General features: G+C 38.9%; 1 protein-coding gene across 2 annotated transcripts; it reads left to right on the top strand.

Annotated features, from left to right (window-relative positions):
• Positions 1 to 508: 508 nt before the first annotated feature.
• Positions 509 to 4,144, top strand: LOC143586476 (serine/threonine-protein kinase PEPKR2-like). Of its 2 annotated transcripts, XM_077068020.1 has the most exons (4): positions 509 to 755; positions 879 to 1,741; positions 2,274 to 2,570; positions 3,423 to 4,144. In XM_077068020.1, the coding sequence occupies exons 2-4, from the start codon at positions 934 to 936 to the stop codon at positions 3,782 to 3,784; spliced, it is 1,467 nt and encodes a 488-aa protein (XP_076924135.1). In that variant the 5' UTR covers positions 509 to 755; positions 879 to 933; the 3' UTR covers positions 3,785 to 4,144. The 2 variants fall into 2 exon arrangements, with proteins under 2 accessions (XP_076924135.1, XP_076924134.1); XM_077068019.1 differs by having other exon boundaries at positions 509 to 1,741.
• Positions 4,145 to 18,526: the final 14,382 nt, after the last annotated feature.

The raw sequence follows: 18,526 nt of genomic DNA, 5'->3' as shown, positions 1-18,526 counted from the left end.
TAATAACAATTATAAAAACTGATTAAGTGAATTCTTATCCTTAATTATTTTCTACTTTTAAGTTTATCAAAAAAACCAAACCACTAAATACTAAAAAATAGCGATATAATTCACATACATTTCACTTAGTCACATCAATTTAAAAAAGTTACTTATCTATAAAAAGAAGACTCACAACATCAAAACATTTAATGATTTGACTGAAAAGAAAAAAAAAGTTGAATGAATTTAATAGAATTCTCGTAAAGTCTGTTCCTATCAATTTACCCTTTTTAACTTATCTCATTCCCACCTATATTATAGCCTTCTCTGTTCTTTTTACCATCATTATATATATTTATCTGGTGAATCCCTCAACAGGTGGACCGTTAGGGCTCTGTCTGTCCGGACTAGTGGCCGGCTCGGGCTACCTTTAGTCAATGGGGGCCGCGTAAGGAGTACCCAGCGTTACTTAGTTGGCCATTCAAAAAAAAAAAACCATATATATTTATACCGTACATACATAACGTATAAAAGAAAACAACAGAAAAACACATACCCTGGTCGCCTGCAAATCTCGACACGTCAATTCCTTCTACAATAATAATATTAATAATAATAACAACATGGCGTTTCGTTAAAACCCCTCCAAATCTTCAGATCTCAACCCATGGATGATTCTAGGGCTCCATTTAACCTTCAGTTTCATCAATCACATGTTGATTATCACATCTAACACTCTCTATCCACATTCTTCGTTTCAATTGCCGCTTCAAGTTTCGTTTATTTGCCCTAATTTGATTATACTTCGATTTTACTGATTTTGTATTGATTTACGTACAATTGATTAACCGAGTTTACGTTATGTGTTGTTAATTGTGTTAATTTTTGTTTTGTAGGATTGAATTGAGTGAAATTAGGGATTTAGGGTTAGGTTTAATTATTTAGGGTTTCATGAGGAAGAAGAGAAAAGGTAGTGACTTATTAAACTCTGATATTAATAATAATAATAGGAGGAATGATAAGAATAAGGAGGAGAAGATTGTGGAGTCGACTGGCGATTCGGAGTCGTTGATATCAAATCTCAAGTGTCATTACTCGTTAGAGGATTATGTTAGGTTGAAGAAAAGGTGTTGTAAGGAAGATGTGGTGTATGGTGGTGATGACGGTAACGGATCGTGTAAGAAGCGGCTTGCGGGAATCGCGGCCACGGCTCCGCCGTGTGCAACGTCGTCGTTGGTTTTGTCGGGTAGAGGGATAAAGAGGAAGATTGGGTGTATCGATGTAGCGACTCAGATGGGGAGGAAGAATAAGATTGTGGAGGATTATATTAAGGGTGATACGATCGGGAAGGGTAAGTTTGGGTCGGTTTGGTTGTGTAGGTGTAGGGTTACTGGTGTGGAGTTTGCGTGTAAGACGTTGATGAAAGGGGAAGAGACGGTTCATAGGGAAGTTGAGATTATGCAGCATTTGTCGGGGCATCCGGGTGTTGTGACGTTGAAGGCGGTTTATGAGGATTTGGAGTCTTTTCATTTGGTGATGGAGTTGTGTTCAGGTGGAAGGTTGATTGATCAAATGACTAAAGAAGGTAGGTATTCTGAACAACGGGCTGCTAATATATTCAAGGAGTTGATGATGGTGATTAAATATTGTCATGATATGGGTGTCGTTCATCGCGATGTGAAGCCTGAGAATATTCTTTTAACGACTTCTGGGAAGATTAAGCTTGCAGATTTTGGCTTGGCGATGAGGATCACAAATGGTATGATTTTCTGTTGCTTGTTGGTTATAAATAAATGTTTGCTTGTATGTAGGACTGTAACCGAACCGAACCGAATGTTTAGTGAACTGTTTGGCGTGAAGTTTGTTTATGTTTATGTTCCTTACGGATATAAAAACAAGTTTTATGTTCTTTCACTACATTATTAGTTTATATTTGTTCATTTACGTTCACTTATATTTGTTCACTTATGTCAGTTCCTTTATGCCTTTTTAAATACTCATTGAATATTTTTTCTCTAATATATGTTTAAGATCAGTTTTATTTTCATATAAAATCTTAAGGCCAATTTAAAATTTATTTGATATATTTGTTTAGATTTTAATTGTTGGACGTAATTGTCAATATTATGGTATTTTAGACTTTAGTTTGGATGTTCACCATTGCTTTTAATTTGTGTTAGTTTGTTTATGTTATTTTGTGTACGTATATGTTTCTGAACTGTCCATTTAGAATATTTCGTTTACATGCCTATAGAAATGTGAAATTTGTTTGTTAACTGTCCTAATTACAGGTCAGAGCTTAGCTGGATTAGCTGGAAGTCCTGCTTATGTGGCACCCGAAGTTTTAAGTGGAAACTACAGTGAGAAAGTGGATGTTTGGAGTGCTGGTATTCTTTTACATGCGCTTTTGGTTGGTGTTTTGCCATTTCAAGGAGACTCATTGGAAGATGTTTTTGAGGCAATCAAAACTGTGGAACTCAATTTTCACACGGGAGTATGGGAATCCATGTCCAAACCTGCACGCGATTTGCTTGAACGCATTCTTACAAGGAATGCTGATTCTAGAATCACAGCTGATGAAGTATTAAGTAAGTTACTCAATTTTCAATCAAATAGCATGTATTACTAATACTAATCACTAATTTACTTCCAAAGTTTTAACATTTTCTCTTGAGGCATTGCTCACACTTGTATGGGTTGAGTTGACCAAAATGGGTCTTGGTCGGATTGGGTTGACTAGTCAACATTCTTTTGTTTCATTTTCTTGGAACTTTGTAAATTGTTAATGTTTCAAGTTATGAAACTATATTATTAATATATTAGTTTAACTTTTAAATTAAGGTTGTAACTTGTAAGCATTTGAATTCACTTTGGGTTACCTTTTACCCGATCAGCCCGTGTGACTTTTATTTAACCTGGCTTTTTTTTTAAATAAATTATTCACCTGCTCAAGATGAAATATAACCAAAATTACATTTATAATAACTAAATTTAGGCCGGTAAATGAACCGAACATTCTGTAAACCATTTGGCAGGAAGTTCACTTATTGACAAATAGATCAAAGATTTTTGTTCATTTATTTAAATGGACGAACGTGAACACGTGTTTTGTCCGTTCATTTATGTTTACGCTTGTTTGTTTACGTTCATAGTTTACGCTTTTTAAGTTTGTTCGTTTATGTATTCAATAAAATATTTTACGTATTGCTTATCTGGTTATGTTTTTTCATCTATGTTCAGTTAGTTTGTTTATATATAATCGAGAACATAAACAAACACAAACGCACTCATTTTCTTAACTAACAAACACGAACAACTATAAACCCCGTTTGTTTAATTGTTCTATCATTTGTTCGGTTAAAGTTAAACAAGCGAACACGAACATGCACCTTTCTTGTTTCTTTGGTTCGTTTACAAGCCTAATGAAACGTTTGTTGCAGGCCATCCGTGGATTATATTCTACACAGAACGCAACTTAAAATCTTTATCATTCAAGTCAAAGTCAAAGCATCAAGCAGGATCATCTTCACAAGTAGCAGCCACAACATCTGTACTTGAGTTGACTAGAAGGCTGACTGTTACTTCAGTAATTAACCACTCACCTCCAATAACAACATCCAGAAGTTTAAGTAATGATAACTCAGAAGAACAAGATGATTCTGGTTTAGTGGATGCACTCGCTGTTGCAATATCTAATGTGAGGATTTCTGAACCTAAAAGGAGCAGGTTATGTGTGCCCACAAGTCCGATTCGAGAGCAGCGTTCATCTGTCACGACTAATAACCTTTGCAAAGCATGCTGACCATTGACTCTGACTTTGACCCGAGTTGACTTTGACCTAACAAAGGTGAATGGTGTATAGTTATTGTAAATATAATGAGTAGATGAATGGATGTTTGGTGATTTATGTAGATTGGTTTGGTGGCAAAGTGAATGGTGGATGTTTGCTTGCTCCTTTTCTTTCTTGGTGACTTTGGTTTTTTAGCTTTTTAAAACTGAGGCAGAAGTTATGAATAAAATTTTCATGTTTATGCTTTTATATTGATCATGAATTTTGTGAGTTATTCTAAGATCTGTAAAAGTATACTATTAGCCATGATGTGAGGCTTTAACTTTTAAGATTCAGATTAGTTATTTAGGCAGGCCACTGTGTTGTAATATGTAGGTGTGCATGTTGATGTTCATTTGTCATGTAGTTTTATAGCTTAGAATATGATTATGTTTGTGTTCGAGACTTCCAAATTGCAATTTCCCAATGCACATCAACTTGTTCCCATTACCCAATAAGTACAGCTGGATTCCCATTAGATGTGCGCAATTCGGTCTTTTTAAAAACAAGTTTCTATCAAGAATTGGTTTCAGGTTTAGTCAACAAAGTCAGAACCGGCCGGGTATGAACCAATAAAAAATATATGATTAGGTTATTGGTCATATTTTTTTTTTGAACAAATTTCATTGAAGGCCGAAACCATTTCTACCGGGAAGATACCAAGTGCCGACAACAAACAAGACCACAAAAACTTACACGGTCAATAATTTCCATTTATCCCAATCCAAATCTAAACAATTAGCTATTTTTTATTCATAAGAAACTCAGCACCTTAATATCTCCAAGCAACTTATCAATCTTCACCGGCTTGTTTCGAATATGCACTCATTTTCTAACTTTCCATAAACACCATATAGCTACCATAACAATAGAGGACACCATTTTTCTCTTATGGCCTATTTATGGTATCTGTTCTATATAGAGGTGCACAAAATTGGGTATTTTTAAAACCCAGAACCGGTTCGGAACCAGTTTTTTTCACACAGGATACAAAATGGGACCGCTACTGGTCAGGACCCGGGTCGGTTCCGGACCCGACCCGATGGCCTAAAATGGGAACCCAGTGGAACCGGTTGGGGTAGAAACCGGGACTGGGTTTACGTAAAAACCGGTTCCACCGTTTTTTTTTTGAAATTTAAACAATATAGCCGTTAGAAACCGGTTCCAACGGCTATATAGCCGTTTTTGACCATTGGAACCGGTTTTTTAACTATAAATATGCTACCCACATACTATAAATAACAAGGTGTTGTGTGTACTTAGTTAAATGTCACACCCCCATTTTGGGCCTAGGAGTGCGACCAACAGTTGGTACCGTAATTGTAAATAAATCAGAGTTGCGTTAATTTAGTGGAAGACTTATAAACTTCAAGGATCAAATTATAATATTTACATATATTCAAAAGACGGGATTTATAAAATATCCGTTTAAGTTGTTACAAGAGTATTACTTGTTTTATAATTACAAACCACCATTTAATATGTTAAGTTTACAAAATAAATCCGAGCCACCGGATATTCAAAGCACTTCGTCACTCCAAGTGCTAACTTTGTTCACCTGCAAAATGTAAATAAAATACGTCAGCAACGAATGCTGGTGAACACGCTGACGCAAAAATAATTTCTTTTACTTTATTATCCATCGAGACTATGCCTGCCTCGGCCCAACGTGGCTTAGGGATAACAAAGTTAAATTAACACATTTATAAATTCGAGTCTCTACTCTAGGTCACCTTAGCAAACACCGCAACGTTCGACTTAGTTAAGTACCCGTAAATATACACAAAAGGTCGTACTCCCTGCAGGAGAGCGTCCTACAACCAAGGGCGGTGCGGTGTGCCCACCGCGTAGTACCATCTATGTAAGGATCCAGACACACGTATACCACAGCCTGAGGGCTAGGTTTATACTCTTATTTATAACGGTTTTAGGAACACATAGTTCCTTGTAAACAATTTTCATATAACATGTTTGACTCATTTGAAAATAAGTTTATAAAAGTTTGGGGGTGTATTCACCTTTTCTCTTTGGGATCGGCTTCACTCACCGTCCGAGAGTTTTTCCCTTTTTATCTCGCACCTATAATACGAGTATAAATATTTGTTAGTCGGATATACAATCCGGTTTAAGACCTTTAGTCTTATTTTATAACTCAACCTCGATGAACCTTTAGTTCATTTACTTGAAAACCTTTAGTTTAAAAGTAATTATAAACCTTTAGTTTATATTTAAAACCCGACGTTTCTTCTTCTCTAAGAAACGTATTCTTTTTATTTATTATTTAAGAATACTTATTATTACTTAAATAATATTTTCATAACAAAGAATATACATATATACTTACACACATATATATGTATTTACTACTCAATCTTTTTATTCTTTTTATTTGTTATGTTTATTTTTCTTTTATCGAGGTATCGAGTATAACCTCGACTTAAGGCTTAATCCTTATATTATATTAATTTGTCGTTACGTCTAACCTTATTGGCGTATTGGAAACCCTTAGGAACTTAAGCAGCACTCCAACGCCACTTGATCAACATTCTTCCTTGTCGTTGAACACCAATCTTTCAACACTTGATGACACGCTTTACGAGATTCATCAACATGATAACAACACCTTCTTGGTTGTATGCGGGTGGTGGGTGGTACGAACTTCGAGGAAACGTCGGTACACAAACGAGATATCGGGGCACGCTTATCGAGGCGGATTGTTAATATGATTGTTGGGATCTAGTGAGAAGTTAGAGAGAGACTTGAGAGCTGATGTTGGTGTGTGGAAATGAGCTGCCCTTGGCTGCTATTTATAGACGAAAATTTGGATCCCATCGCGATACGCGATGGGTCCTTAGGCTGACCTATCGCGTAGCGCGATATAGGTCAGATGAGTCAGAGAGTAGGCTTGCCGCATGGCGACACGTGGTGCCACCGTGTGCCACGTGGCACACATGTCAAAACGTGTCAGACCACTTCATCGCGATACGCGATGATGTTAAGTCAACAGCGATCTGGTATCGCTGTTGACTCCCTTCCAGAAACTTTGACCAAGCCTCATCGCGATACGCGATGGGCTTGTCTTTTGTCCCGTCGCGTATCGCGATAGGACAAGAAAACAGATTTTTCTCTTTAAACCCTAAGGTTTGGAATTTGGCATATTTAGTCCCTAGACTTTGAAAAGTTTATGTTTTGAACTCGAAATTTTCACGATGTTACATCCCCCCCACATTGAAATAAATCTCGTCCTCAAGATTGCATCACAAGAACAAGTGTGGGTATTTCTTTTTCATTTCCGATTCGAGTTCCCATGTATATTTGGGCCCTCTACGCGAGTCCCATTTAACTTTCACAATTTTCAACGTTCTTCTTTTTAATTTCTTTGTTTTCGAATCTTCTATTTGAATTGGACGTTCTACAAATTTTAAGTTCTCGTTTATTTCAACTTCTTTTAATGGCATAGCCAAAGATTCATCGGTCAAGCATTTTCTCAGATTCGAAACATGGAATACATCGTGTATCCCTTGCATTTCCTCGGGCAGTCGCAAACGGTATGCAACAGTGCCGATTCGTTCGAGTACTTCGAAAGGTCCAACGAATCAGGGACTCAATTTTCCTTTCTTATCGAAGCGAACAACGCCTTTCCAAGGCGAGACTTTTAAAAGAACTTTGTCACCAACATTAAATTTTAACGGCTTACGACGAACATTGGCATAACTCTTTTGGCGATCACGTGCCGTCTTAAGTCGTTCTCGGATTTGGAGAATCTTGTCGGTGGTTTCTTGGACTATCTCGGGTCCAGATAATTGATTGTCTCCGGTTTCAGACCAACACACGGGCGTTCTACACCTACGACCATATAACGCCTCGAATGGTGCTGCTTGAATACTTGTGTGATAGCTATTATTGTACGAGAATTCCATTAGGGGTAAGTGGTCGTTCCAACTTCCACCTAAGTCTATTACACAAGCGCGGAGCATGTCTTCCAACGTTTGAATTGTCCTTTAGCTTTGCGGATGATAGGCGGTGCTAAGGTTAAGCTTTTTGCTGAGTGCTTGTTGGAAGCTCTTCCAGAAATGAGACGTGAAACGGCTGTCTCGATCAGAAATGTAAGGCCTCGTTCCCGGTAGCCCTACTTTAGCATCGGATTTACTCATAAACACAGTTCTTGCAATCAGAGTTAATTAAAACTTTCGCGGAAACGTTTACTTGAAGCATTCGTTACAAAACATTCAATCTCTTCTTTGATACCATAAAACAAATCATTATATTTAAAACATCTTTTCTTCCATCTTTAGATGCTAGCCGTTCAATCCATGCCATGTGCCATCCTCATGCTAGTTCTTTGGTCTGATCACCTGCGTGCATACTAAAAGTCAGCTACGCTGAGTGAGTTCTAGTTAATCAAGCAACTTATCATACAACCACTACATGCATCATATACGTATCTGAAGACACGTAGTCCACTATCTAACCTGCTCACCTTACCACTTAGCCTCTTATTTACACCTACCACTTTGCCACTTTAATAACGTATAACGTTATGCAACTTTGCCACTTTAATGACGTAGTCACGTATAGGCTTACCCTACCACGTACTATCGTCATGCCACTAACACTCTTACTAGACTCTTGCCACTTCTAACACACTCTACCTCTACTTGTCTACAACACGCTTCATATCATTTACATAATAAGCAAGTCACATCATAGCATTCATACACACTAATAACCACTTGGCAATCACTATCCTTGGCGATACGTGAAATATCCGAAGATCGTTCACGTACCGACAGACATTGTATAATAGCTACCTCGTATAACATCTATAGCATACACTTACCACTTAAGGTAAGTGTATTAACTAATCACATCAAGTATGCATACAGCCCCGAAAACATAGCAAGGAAATGGAGCTAGAAACTCACCTGAACTTGGTTACTTGGTTATTCCTTCTCAAGCTGTGCGCGTCTAACTGTTTAATAATTTAATATCAAATACTACTCTAGCCATTCTCATTACTACTTAATTAGTCTTACGTGTCTAAGCCGATTTTACTTCATTGAATAATTACCCGGTTAGTTAATCGTTACTCGTAAATTTTTTAAGGGCATCTTTCATAAATTATCAAAGTCCAAGGGCTACTATGTAATTATCTCATTCCTTTCTAAGTACAGGGACCATTCTGTCATTATGCTAAACTTCTAGTTCGTTACTTTGGTCTTAGCGAATTGGACTTTCTAATTCGTTATCTCTGTTAACGAATGGTCTTAACGAATCAAGGGTAATTCGTTACCCTTTTCCCTTAACGAATCGGATAAAGAATCAAGCCTAGTTTGTTAGGCTTCCTTATGCGAATCAGCTAAAGAATCACCCTCTGATTCGCTAAGTTTCCATAGCGAATCAGCTAAAGAATCACCCTCCGATTTGCTAAGTTCCCATAGCGAACTAGGGTTAGGTCAGGGAATGTCAAAACATTCCCTGACACCTCTATCCTCATATTAACTTTTCTGGCGCCGTCATTGCCGGAAAGCCGCCGGAAATACGCAAACCCACCGGAAAAACAAGTTTTAACTCGTTTTTCACCGTTTTTCGCCCCGTTCGATCCAGATCTGAGCTAGGATGATCCCTAAGCTCATCATAGGTTCGTTTTATACCCGATTCCACCCGGATCTCATGATTTAAATGGTTTAACGGTGTCGGCTCGTCTTTTCGCAACTCTATCTAACGGGTTAAGCTCATACAATATTAAACTATCGTTACCTCGGGTCGGTGCTCGGTTTCCTTCTTGATTTCGGCTAGATATAAGGAAGAACTAGAAAGAAATATTAAGTGTGTGTTTTGGCGGTGTATGAAATATGTGAGAATGAGGATTAAATGGTGATTAATGGTATTTATATTTAGGGATCATGGGCTCAAGCCCATGGACTCTCCTTCCTTCTTTCATAACCCAAGTCCATAACCCATATCCATTACCCAACACTAGCCCGACCCATACCAACTCCTACTCTATTTATTTATTTCTCGATAATCCGAGTAAACTTTCCCTCTATTATTAAATAATATAATTAATATTATTTTGGAAATTTCGGGATGTTACAAGAAATTATAGATAGCGGTACTCCATGTAAAGCAACGATGTTGTTCACATAGATACGCGTTAGTCTATCCATTGAATATGACTTATTGATAGGTATAAAGTGTGCGGATTTTGTCAATCGATCCACAATTACCCAAATAGCATTGTGTTGTCGAGTCGTTTCGGGAGTTTGGTAATGAAATCCATAGTTTAACTCCCACTTCCATACAGGAAGTTCGGGTTGCTGGAGCAATCCCGAAGGCTTTTGATGTTCAGCCTTGACTTGCAAACAAGTTAAGCATTTCGCCACATGCGAAGCGACATCCCTTTTCATCCCATTCCACCAATAGTTCGCTTTGAGATTGTGATACATTTTTTCGCTCCCGGAATGCATCATGTACTTAGTTTTGTGAGCTTCATTCAAAATTTTCTCACGCAAATTTCCAATGGTTGGTACCCAAATTCTATTTTTGAGTCTAAGGATATCGTCGTCACCTTTGACTAGCGAGTCAATGGTGCCATTACGTTTTTCATCGGAAATTTGGTTTTCATTGATCGCTTGAGTTTGAGCAGATTTGATTTGGTCAATAAGATCGATTTGGAGTTCTAGCCTTAACGCTCGGACCCTTTTTGGTTTTTCATGCTCTTTGCGACTTAAGGCATCAACCACGACGTTGGCTTTGCCCTCATGGTAAACAATCTCACAATCGTAGTCATTGAGCGTTTCCATCCATCGCCGTTGGCGCATGTTGAGCTCTTTTTAATCAAAGATATGTTTTAGACTTTTGTGATCGGTGTACACGATAAATCTTACTCCATAGAGATAGTGTCTCCATGTCTTAAGTGCAATGATTATGACGCCTAACTCTAGATCGTGAGTTGTATAGTTCATTTCGTGTACTTTGAGTTGACGAGAGGTGTAGGCGATTACTTTCTTGCGTTGCATTAGTACGCATCCCAAACCGGAATGAGAATCCTCAGTACCTTCTGGAAAAGCCAGTATAAATGCCTGTGTAATCTTTTGTTAAAGTATATCGAACGCCTCTTGTTGCTTTGTTCCCCATTCATACTTGATATTCTTACGAGTTAAATTTTCGATGAACCTACAGTAGTAGCCGCCCAAACCCAAGAAACTTCGAATCTCGGTTGGCGACTTTGGGATTTCCCACTTAGAGATAGCTTCAATCTTAGCGGGGTGCACTTGAATACCGTTGACGTTGATGATGTGAGCAATAAATTGTACCTCGTGCAACCAGAACTCGCATTCCGAGAACTTTGCGTACAACTTCTCGGTTCTGCGAATTTCAAGCAATGTTCGAAGGTGGAATTCATGATCAGCCTTTGACTTAGAGTAAATAAGTATGTCGTCGATGAATACGATAACAAATTTATCCAAGTAAGGCTTGCAAATACGCTTCATCATGTCCATGAACGCAGCTGGGACATTAGTAAGTCCAACCTGTCACACCCCCATCTTAGGCCTAGGAGTGCGACCCAACAGTTGGTACCAATATTGTAAATAAATTAGAGTTGCGTTAGTTTGCGGAAGACTTATAAAACTTTAAGGATCGAAATATAATTTTTACATATATTCAAAAAGACGGGATTATAAAATACCCGTTTAGAGTTGTTAACAAAAGATTAGTTGTTTATGTTTACAAACTACCACTTTAAGTTACTACAAAATATATCCAAGCCATCGGATTTAAAATAGCACTTTGACACTTCCAAGCGCTAATCTTGTTAACCTACAAAATGTAAGAAAATACGTTAGCAACGAATGCTGGTGAACACGCTGACGCAAAATAACTTCTTTTACTTTATTACCCCTCGAGACTACACCTGCCTCGGCCCAACGTGGCTTAGGAATAACAAAGTCAAATAACATATTATAAACTAGAGCCTCTACTCTAGGTCACCTCAGCAAACACCGCAACGTTCGACTTAGTTAAGTACTTGTAAATATACACATAAGGTCGTACTCCCTGCAGGAGAGTGTCCTACGACCAAGGGTGGTGCGATCATGCCCATTCATCGCATAGTACCACCTATGTAAGGATCCAGACATACGTATACCACAGACTGAGGGCTAGGTTTATACCCATAGTTATAACGGTTTTAGGAACACATAGTTCCTTGTAAACAATTTCATATAACAAGTTTGACTCATTTGAAAACAAGTTTGGGGGCGTATTCACCTTATCTCTTTAGGATCGGCTTCACTCACCGTCCAAGGGTCTTTCCCTTCTTTATCTCGCACCTATAGTACGATTATAAATATTTGTTAGTCGGATACACGATCCGGCTTAAGACCTTTAGTCTTATCTCAATCCTCGATGAACCTTTAGTTCATTTTATTTTACTTGAAAACCTTTAGTTTAAAAGTAAATTATAAACCTTTAGTTTATAATAAAAACCCGATGTTTCTTCTTCTCTATGAAACGTAATCTTTTTCTTTTATTATTTAAGAATACTCTTTATTCATTAAATAATATTTTCATAACAAAGAATATATACATATATACTTACACACATATATATGTAATCACAATATTCAACATTCATTCTTTTATTCATTTCTTTGTTATGCTTTTCTTTCTTTTCTTTTATCGAGGTATCGAGTATAACCTCGACTTAAGGCTTAAGCCTTGAATATAATATTATATTATATTGAGTTGTCGTTACGCCTAACCTCGTTGGCGTTTAGAAACTCTAGGGACTCGAGCAGCACTCCAACGCCGCTTCTTTTCTCGATTAAATCGACGAACGCCAATCTTCAACATACGATGTCACGCTTATCGAGACTCATCGCCATTACGACAAACACCTTCTTGGTATGTGGGTGGAGGGTGGAACGCACTTCAAGGAAATGTTGTACACAAACGAAGGTTCGGGACACGTTTTACGAGGGAATATGGCACGTTTATCGAGGTGAATCGTGAGTCGGGTTCTCGGGGGTTAGAGAGAAGATAGAGAGATATATAAGTGTGTGAAATGAGATGTGGATTGTGAGAACCCGTAGCCCTCCTATTTACAGCCAAATTTGGATCCCATCGCGGTATGCGATGGGTCCTTTGGGCACCTATCGCATATCGCGATATAGGTGTTATGAGTCACCACGTAGGTCTGCCATGTGACAGCCGTTGCGCCACGTGGCGACGCATGGCAGCAGTGTTGCCACGTGGTGACACGTGGCAGCACATAGTGCCACCGTGTGCCACGTGGCACACGTGTCAAAACGTGTCAGAAGCTTCATAGCGGTACGCGATGGGCTTCTCTTTTTGTCCATCGCGTAGCGCGTTAGGACAAGATTTCAGAATTTTCATTTTTAACCCTCAAGTTTAGAATTTGGCAATTTTAGTCCTTAGACTTTAGAAAGTTGATACTTTGAACTCGAAATTTTTACGTTGTTACATCCTCCCCACCTTGAAACAAATCTCGTCCTCGAGATTGCTTTACAAGAATAGTTGGGGGTATTTTTTTCTCATTTCCGATTCGAGTTCCCAAGTATATTCGGGCCCTCTAAGTGAGTCCCATTTAACTTTCACAATTTTCAAGGTTTTTCTTTTCAATTTCTTTGTTTTCGAATCTTCAATTTGAATTGGACGTTCAATGAATTTTAAGTTCTCGTTAATTTCGACGTCTTTTAATGGCATAGCCAAAGATTCATCAGTTAAACACTTACGCATATTCGAAACATGTAATACATCATGTATTCCTTGCATTTCCTCATGCAGTCGCAATCGATATGCAACAGTGCCGATTCGTTCAAGTACCTCGAAAGGTCCAAAGAATCGAGGACTTAACTTTCCTTTCTTACCGAAGCGAACTACGCCTTTCCAAGGCAAAACTTTCAATAACACTTTGTCACCGATATTAAATTCTAACGGCTTACGGCAGACTTCAGTGTAACTCTTTTGACGATCACGCGCCGTTTTAAGTTGTTCTTGGATTTGAAGTATTTTATCGGTGGTTTCTTGGACTATCTCAGGTACAGATAACTGATTGTCTCCGGTTTCAGACCAGCACACGGGCGTTCTACACTTTCGACCATATAACGCCTCGAATGGTGCGGCTTGAATACTTGCGTGATAACTATTATTGTATGAGAATTCCATTAGGGGTAAGTGGTCGTCCCAACTTCCACCTAAATCAATCACACAAGCCCGAAGCATATCTTCCAACGTTTGAATCGTTCTTTCACTTTGCCCATCGGTTTGCGGATGATAGGCAGTGCTCAGGTTTAACATCGTACCAAGAGCTTGTTGGAAGCTTTTCCAGAAATGAGACGTAAAACGACTGTCTCGATCAGAAATGATAGATAGCGGTACTCCATGCAAAGCAATTATGTCGTTCACATAAATACGAGCTAGTCTATCAATTGAGTACGACTCATTAATGGGTATGAAGTGTGCGGATTTTGTTAATCGATCCACAATAACCCAAATAGCATTGTGTTGTCGAGTCGTCTTCGGGAGTTTGGTAATGAAATCCATAGTTATTAACTCCCACTTCCATACGGGAAGTTCAGGTTGCTGAAGCAATCCTGAAGGCTTTGGATGTTCAGCCTTGATTTTCAAACAAGTAAGACATTTTGCAACGTGCGAAGCGAGATCCCTTTTCATTCCATTCCACCAATAGTTTGCTTTGAGGTTGTGATACATCTTATCACTTCCGGGATGCATCATGTATTTTGACTTGTGAGTTTCGTTCAAAATTTTCTCACGCAATCCTCCAACGATTGGTACCCATATTCTATTATCGAGTCAAAGGATACCATCATCACCTTTGACTAACAAGTCAATGGTGCCATTACGCTTTTCGTCGGAGATTTGGTTTTCATTGATCGCTTGAGTTTGCCCGGATTTGATTTGTTCAATGAGATCAATTTGGAGTTCTAGACGTAACGCTTAGACTCTTTTTGGCTTCTCGTGTTCTTTACGACTTAAGACATCAGCCACAACGTTGTCTTTACCTTCGTGATAAACGATCTCACAGTGGTAGTCATTGAGCATTTCCATCCATCGCCGTTGGCTCATGTTGAGCTCTTTTTGGTCGAAAATATGTGTCAAACTCTTATGATCAGTGTACACGGTAAATCTTACTCCATAGAGATAGTGCCTCCATATCTTTAGCGCAAAGATTATGGCGCCTAACTCTAGATCATGAGTCGTGTAGTTCTTTTCGTGTACTTTGAGTTGACGAGAGGCGTAAGCGATTACTTTCTTGCGTTGCATTAGTACACATCCCAAACCCAAGTGTGGACGCGTCATTAAATACCACAAAATCCTCAGTACCTTTCGGCAAAGCCAAGATAGGTGCTTGGGTGAGCTTTTGTTTAAGTATATCGAACGCCTCTTGTTGCTTCGTTCCCCAATCATACTTGATGTTCTTACGAGTTAAGGAAGTTAGGGGATCGGCGATACGAGAAAAGTTTTCGATGAATCTACGGTAATAGCCGGCCAAACCTAAGAAACTTAGGATTTCGGTTGGCGACTTTGGGACCTCCCACTTAGAGATAGCTTCAATCTTAGTGGGATCCACTTGAATACCGTTTACGTTAATGATATGTCCAAGAAATTGTACCTCGTGCAACCAGAACTCGCATTTCGAGAACTTGGCATACAATTTCTCGGTTCTAAGAATCTCGAGCGGAGTTCGGAGGTGGATTTCATGATCAGCATTTGACTTAGAATAAACAAGTATATTGTCGATGAATACGATAACAGATTTATCCAAGTAAGGTTTGCAAATACGATTCATCATGTCCATGAATGCAGCTGGGGCATTAGTAAGTCCAAACGGCATAACCGTGAACTCATAATGTCCATACTTTGTTCGAAAAGCAGTATTTGGAATGTCTTCGGATTGGACTTTAAGTTGATGATGGTCGGAACGAAGATCAATTTTTGAAAAGAAGCTAGCACCTTAAAGTTGGTCAAAAAGATCATCGATACGAGGGAGTGGATATCGGTTTTTGATTGTGAATTTGTTTAACGCACGATAGTCAATAAACATCCTCATGGAACCATCCTTTTTCTTGACAAACAGAATTGGCGCTCCCCAAGGCGACGAACTCGGTCGAATGAAACCTTTCTCCAATAACTCATCGAGTTGTTTCTTTAACTCCTTCATCTCAGTTGGTGCTAAGCGATACGGAGCTTTGGCGATCGGAGCAGTACCAGGAATAAGATCAATCCTAAATTCTACCTCATGATCGGGAGGGATTCCAGGAAGTTCATCAGGAAAGACGTCAGAAAAATTAGAAACAATAGGGACGTCTTTGATTTCTTTTGGCTTTGACTCTTCAGTGACGTAAGCCATGAATGCGAGGCATCCTTGATTCAAACATTTGTTAGCCCTAATCATAGAAATTATGCTAACTTGGCCAGCGTCTTTGTCCCCTTCAATTCGAATTGTTCGTTTATCGGGGGCTTGAACTTCAACAGTTTTCCTATTGCAGATGATACGGGCATGGTTATCGGATAACCAATCCATACCAATTACAATATCAAAACCAGCCAGACTCATGGGTAACAAACAAATAGGCAGAATATAACCAGCTAGAAGTATTTTTCCGTTTTCAAGGGCTTCGGAGATTTTAAAGATTTCGCCACTAGCAGTCTCGACGCTTAGAGTTTTATCTAATTTTGTTAATGGTTCGTTTAATAGACTGCAAAAACTATAATCTATAAAACTTAGATTGGCACCCGAATCAAACAAAACTCTAGCATAGGTGTCGTTGACGAATCAAACAAAACTCTAGCATAGGTGTCGTTGACTAGAAACGTACCGGTTATGGTTTCCGGCATGTCAGCGGCCTTCTTTGTGTCGAGTACGAAGACTCGAGCGTTTCCTTTCTTGTTTTGGCCACTTTCACCCGCACCACCACCAACAAGTTTGTTCTTTGGGCACTCGAAACTTAGATGACCCCTTTCCTTGCAATTAAAGCAAGTCATCTTTTTCTTCCAACAGTTAGCAGCATCATGTCCCGTACGATTACAGGATTCACATACTTTAGGAGACGGGGCGAAATTGCATCGACCCTTGTGGTATCTACTACAGGTCTTACATGGAGTAGAGTTATTTCGGTTTACGCCCTTGCCTCTGAAGTTGGAACTTCCTCCAGTCTTTCCTTGAGCAGTTGTTGGTGTCACCTTCTTGTCCACTTCTTTGTTGCGGACCATGCTGCCCATCAAGTAACCAGCCAACTCCATTGCAGAGTCAGCGGTTTGAGACAAGTGTGACCTCACCATGTCGCGGATTTCCCGCGGCAGTCCCCATATGTATCTTGTGACTTTGCTGGACTCAGGGTTGACCAGCTGGGGAACAAGGCGACAATATTCGAGGAACTTGGTATTGTATTCTCGGAGGTTTGTCCCTACGACCTTATGATTTAGGAATTTTGTTTGGATCTGATCGGTCTCGTGCATAGGAAAAAACTTTCCCATCACCATGGCCTTAAACTCATCCCATGACAGGCCATACATCACGTCTCTTCCCTTACTCATCAGCAACATATTCCACCATTCATGCGCTTCCCCCTTAAACATTAGGGCGGAATATTGAATCTTCTCCTCCTCAGAGCACTTGCTTGTTATAACTATGGTTTCCATTTCTTCGAGCCATATCATGATTGTGATAGCTCCTTTGTCACCATGGAACTCTTTCGGTCCATAGTATTTGAAATCCTTAAACGAACAACCACTAACTTTCAATTTCTTAAACTCTCGTCTAATTCCACCATCGGCGTTAGACTCATGAAAACTACCCTCCTCATGAGAGCTCAGACTGGATTTCACAGATTTTGAAGGATGAACAGGAGGATTAACAGATCGGGAATGTTTAGATTGTCTAGATTGAGATCTAAACTCGGTTTCTTCCCTAACAGCTTTCTTTATCATCATTTGAATTTTATTCATATATTTCTCAGGAATTTCTTCCTCTCGCTCATTCTCGTTTTCGGGGCCTTTCCCTTTATCTTTTATCTCTTTCTCTCTACGAGCATTTTCATTGTTGTTACTTTGTTCAGACATATTTTTCTATTCTTTTTCAATTAAGTCTGAAATTTTAACAACATTTATTTTATCAAACACACATTTTTATTTATTCACATTTATATATATATATATATATATATATATATATATATATATATATATATATATATATTACACATAAGTATATATATCGTTTCAACGATATATATAGTTCGCCTTATCATTACTAAGAACGCTTCATACGTTCTTTTATTTATACACATAACATACAGGACTATTTTTACACACATAACTTCACATCTTATTCCATCATCTTCAGTTCTTCAAGAACTTCTTCACAACCTTCGTTAGTTTGTTGCACTTACGAAGGAGTGTTTCTCCCACTTTCTTCTTTTTCTTTTCTTCCTCATCTACCTTTTCCTCAAATCGTCGGTTTCGTGCAGTGCACGATCCAGATGTTCTTCATGCGATTGTGGGACTACATTGGGGTATCCATACTACGGAGGTGGGTCGTGATAACCCAGAGTCACCATCTCGTAGTGATTCCTCGGCTCTGGATACGGAACATAGTCCCTGTCAGATGAAAGGTAGAGATAGGTCTTGGCAGCTTGGTTCTGTTCTCGGATCTCATCGGCTTGT

The sequence above is a fragment of the Bidens hawaiensis genome, unplaced genomic scaffold, assembly GCF_021521415.1.
Source record: "Bidens hawaiensis isolate Kalapana, Puna unplaced genomic scaffold, B.hawaiensis_p1.1 tig00034679_1, whole genome shotgun sequence".
Lineage (NCBI taxonomy): Eukaryota > Viridiplantae > Streptophyta > Magnoliopsida > Asterales > Asteraceae > Bidens > Bidens hawaiensis.
Note: the sequence above shows the minus strand (reverse complement) of the source record. Positions and strands in the feature narration are given on the sequence as shown.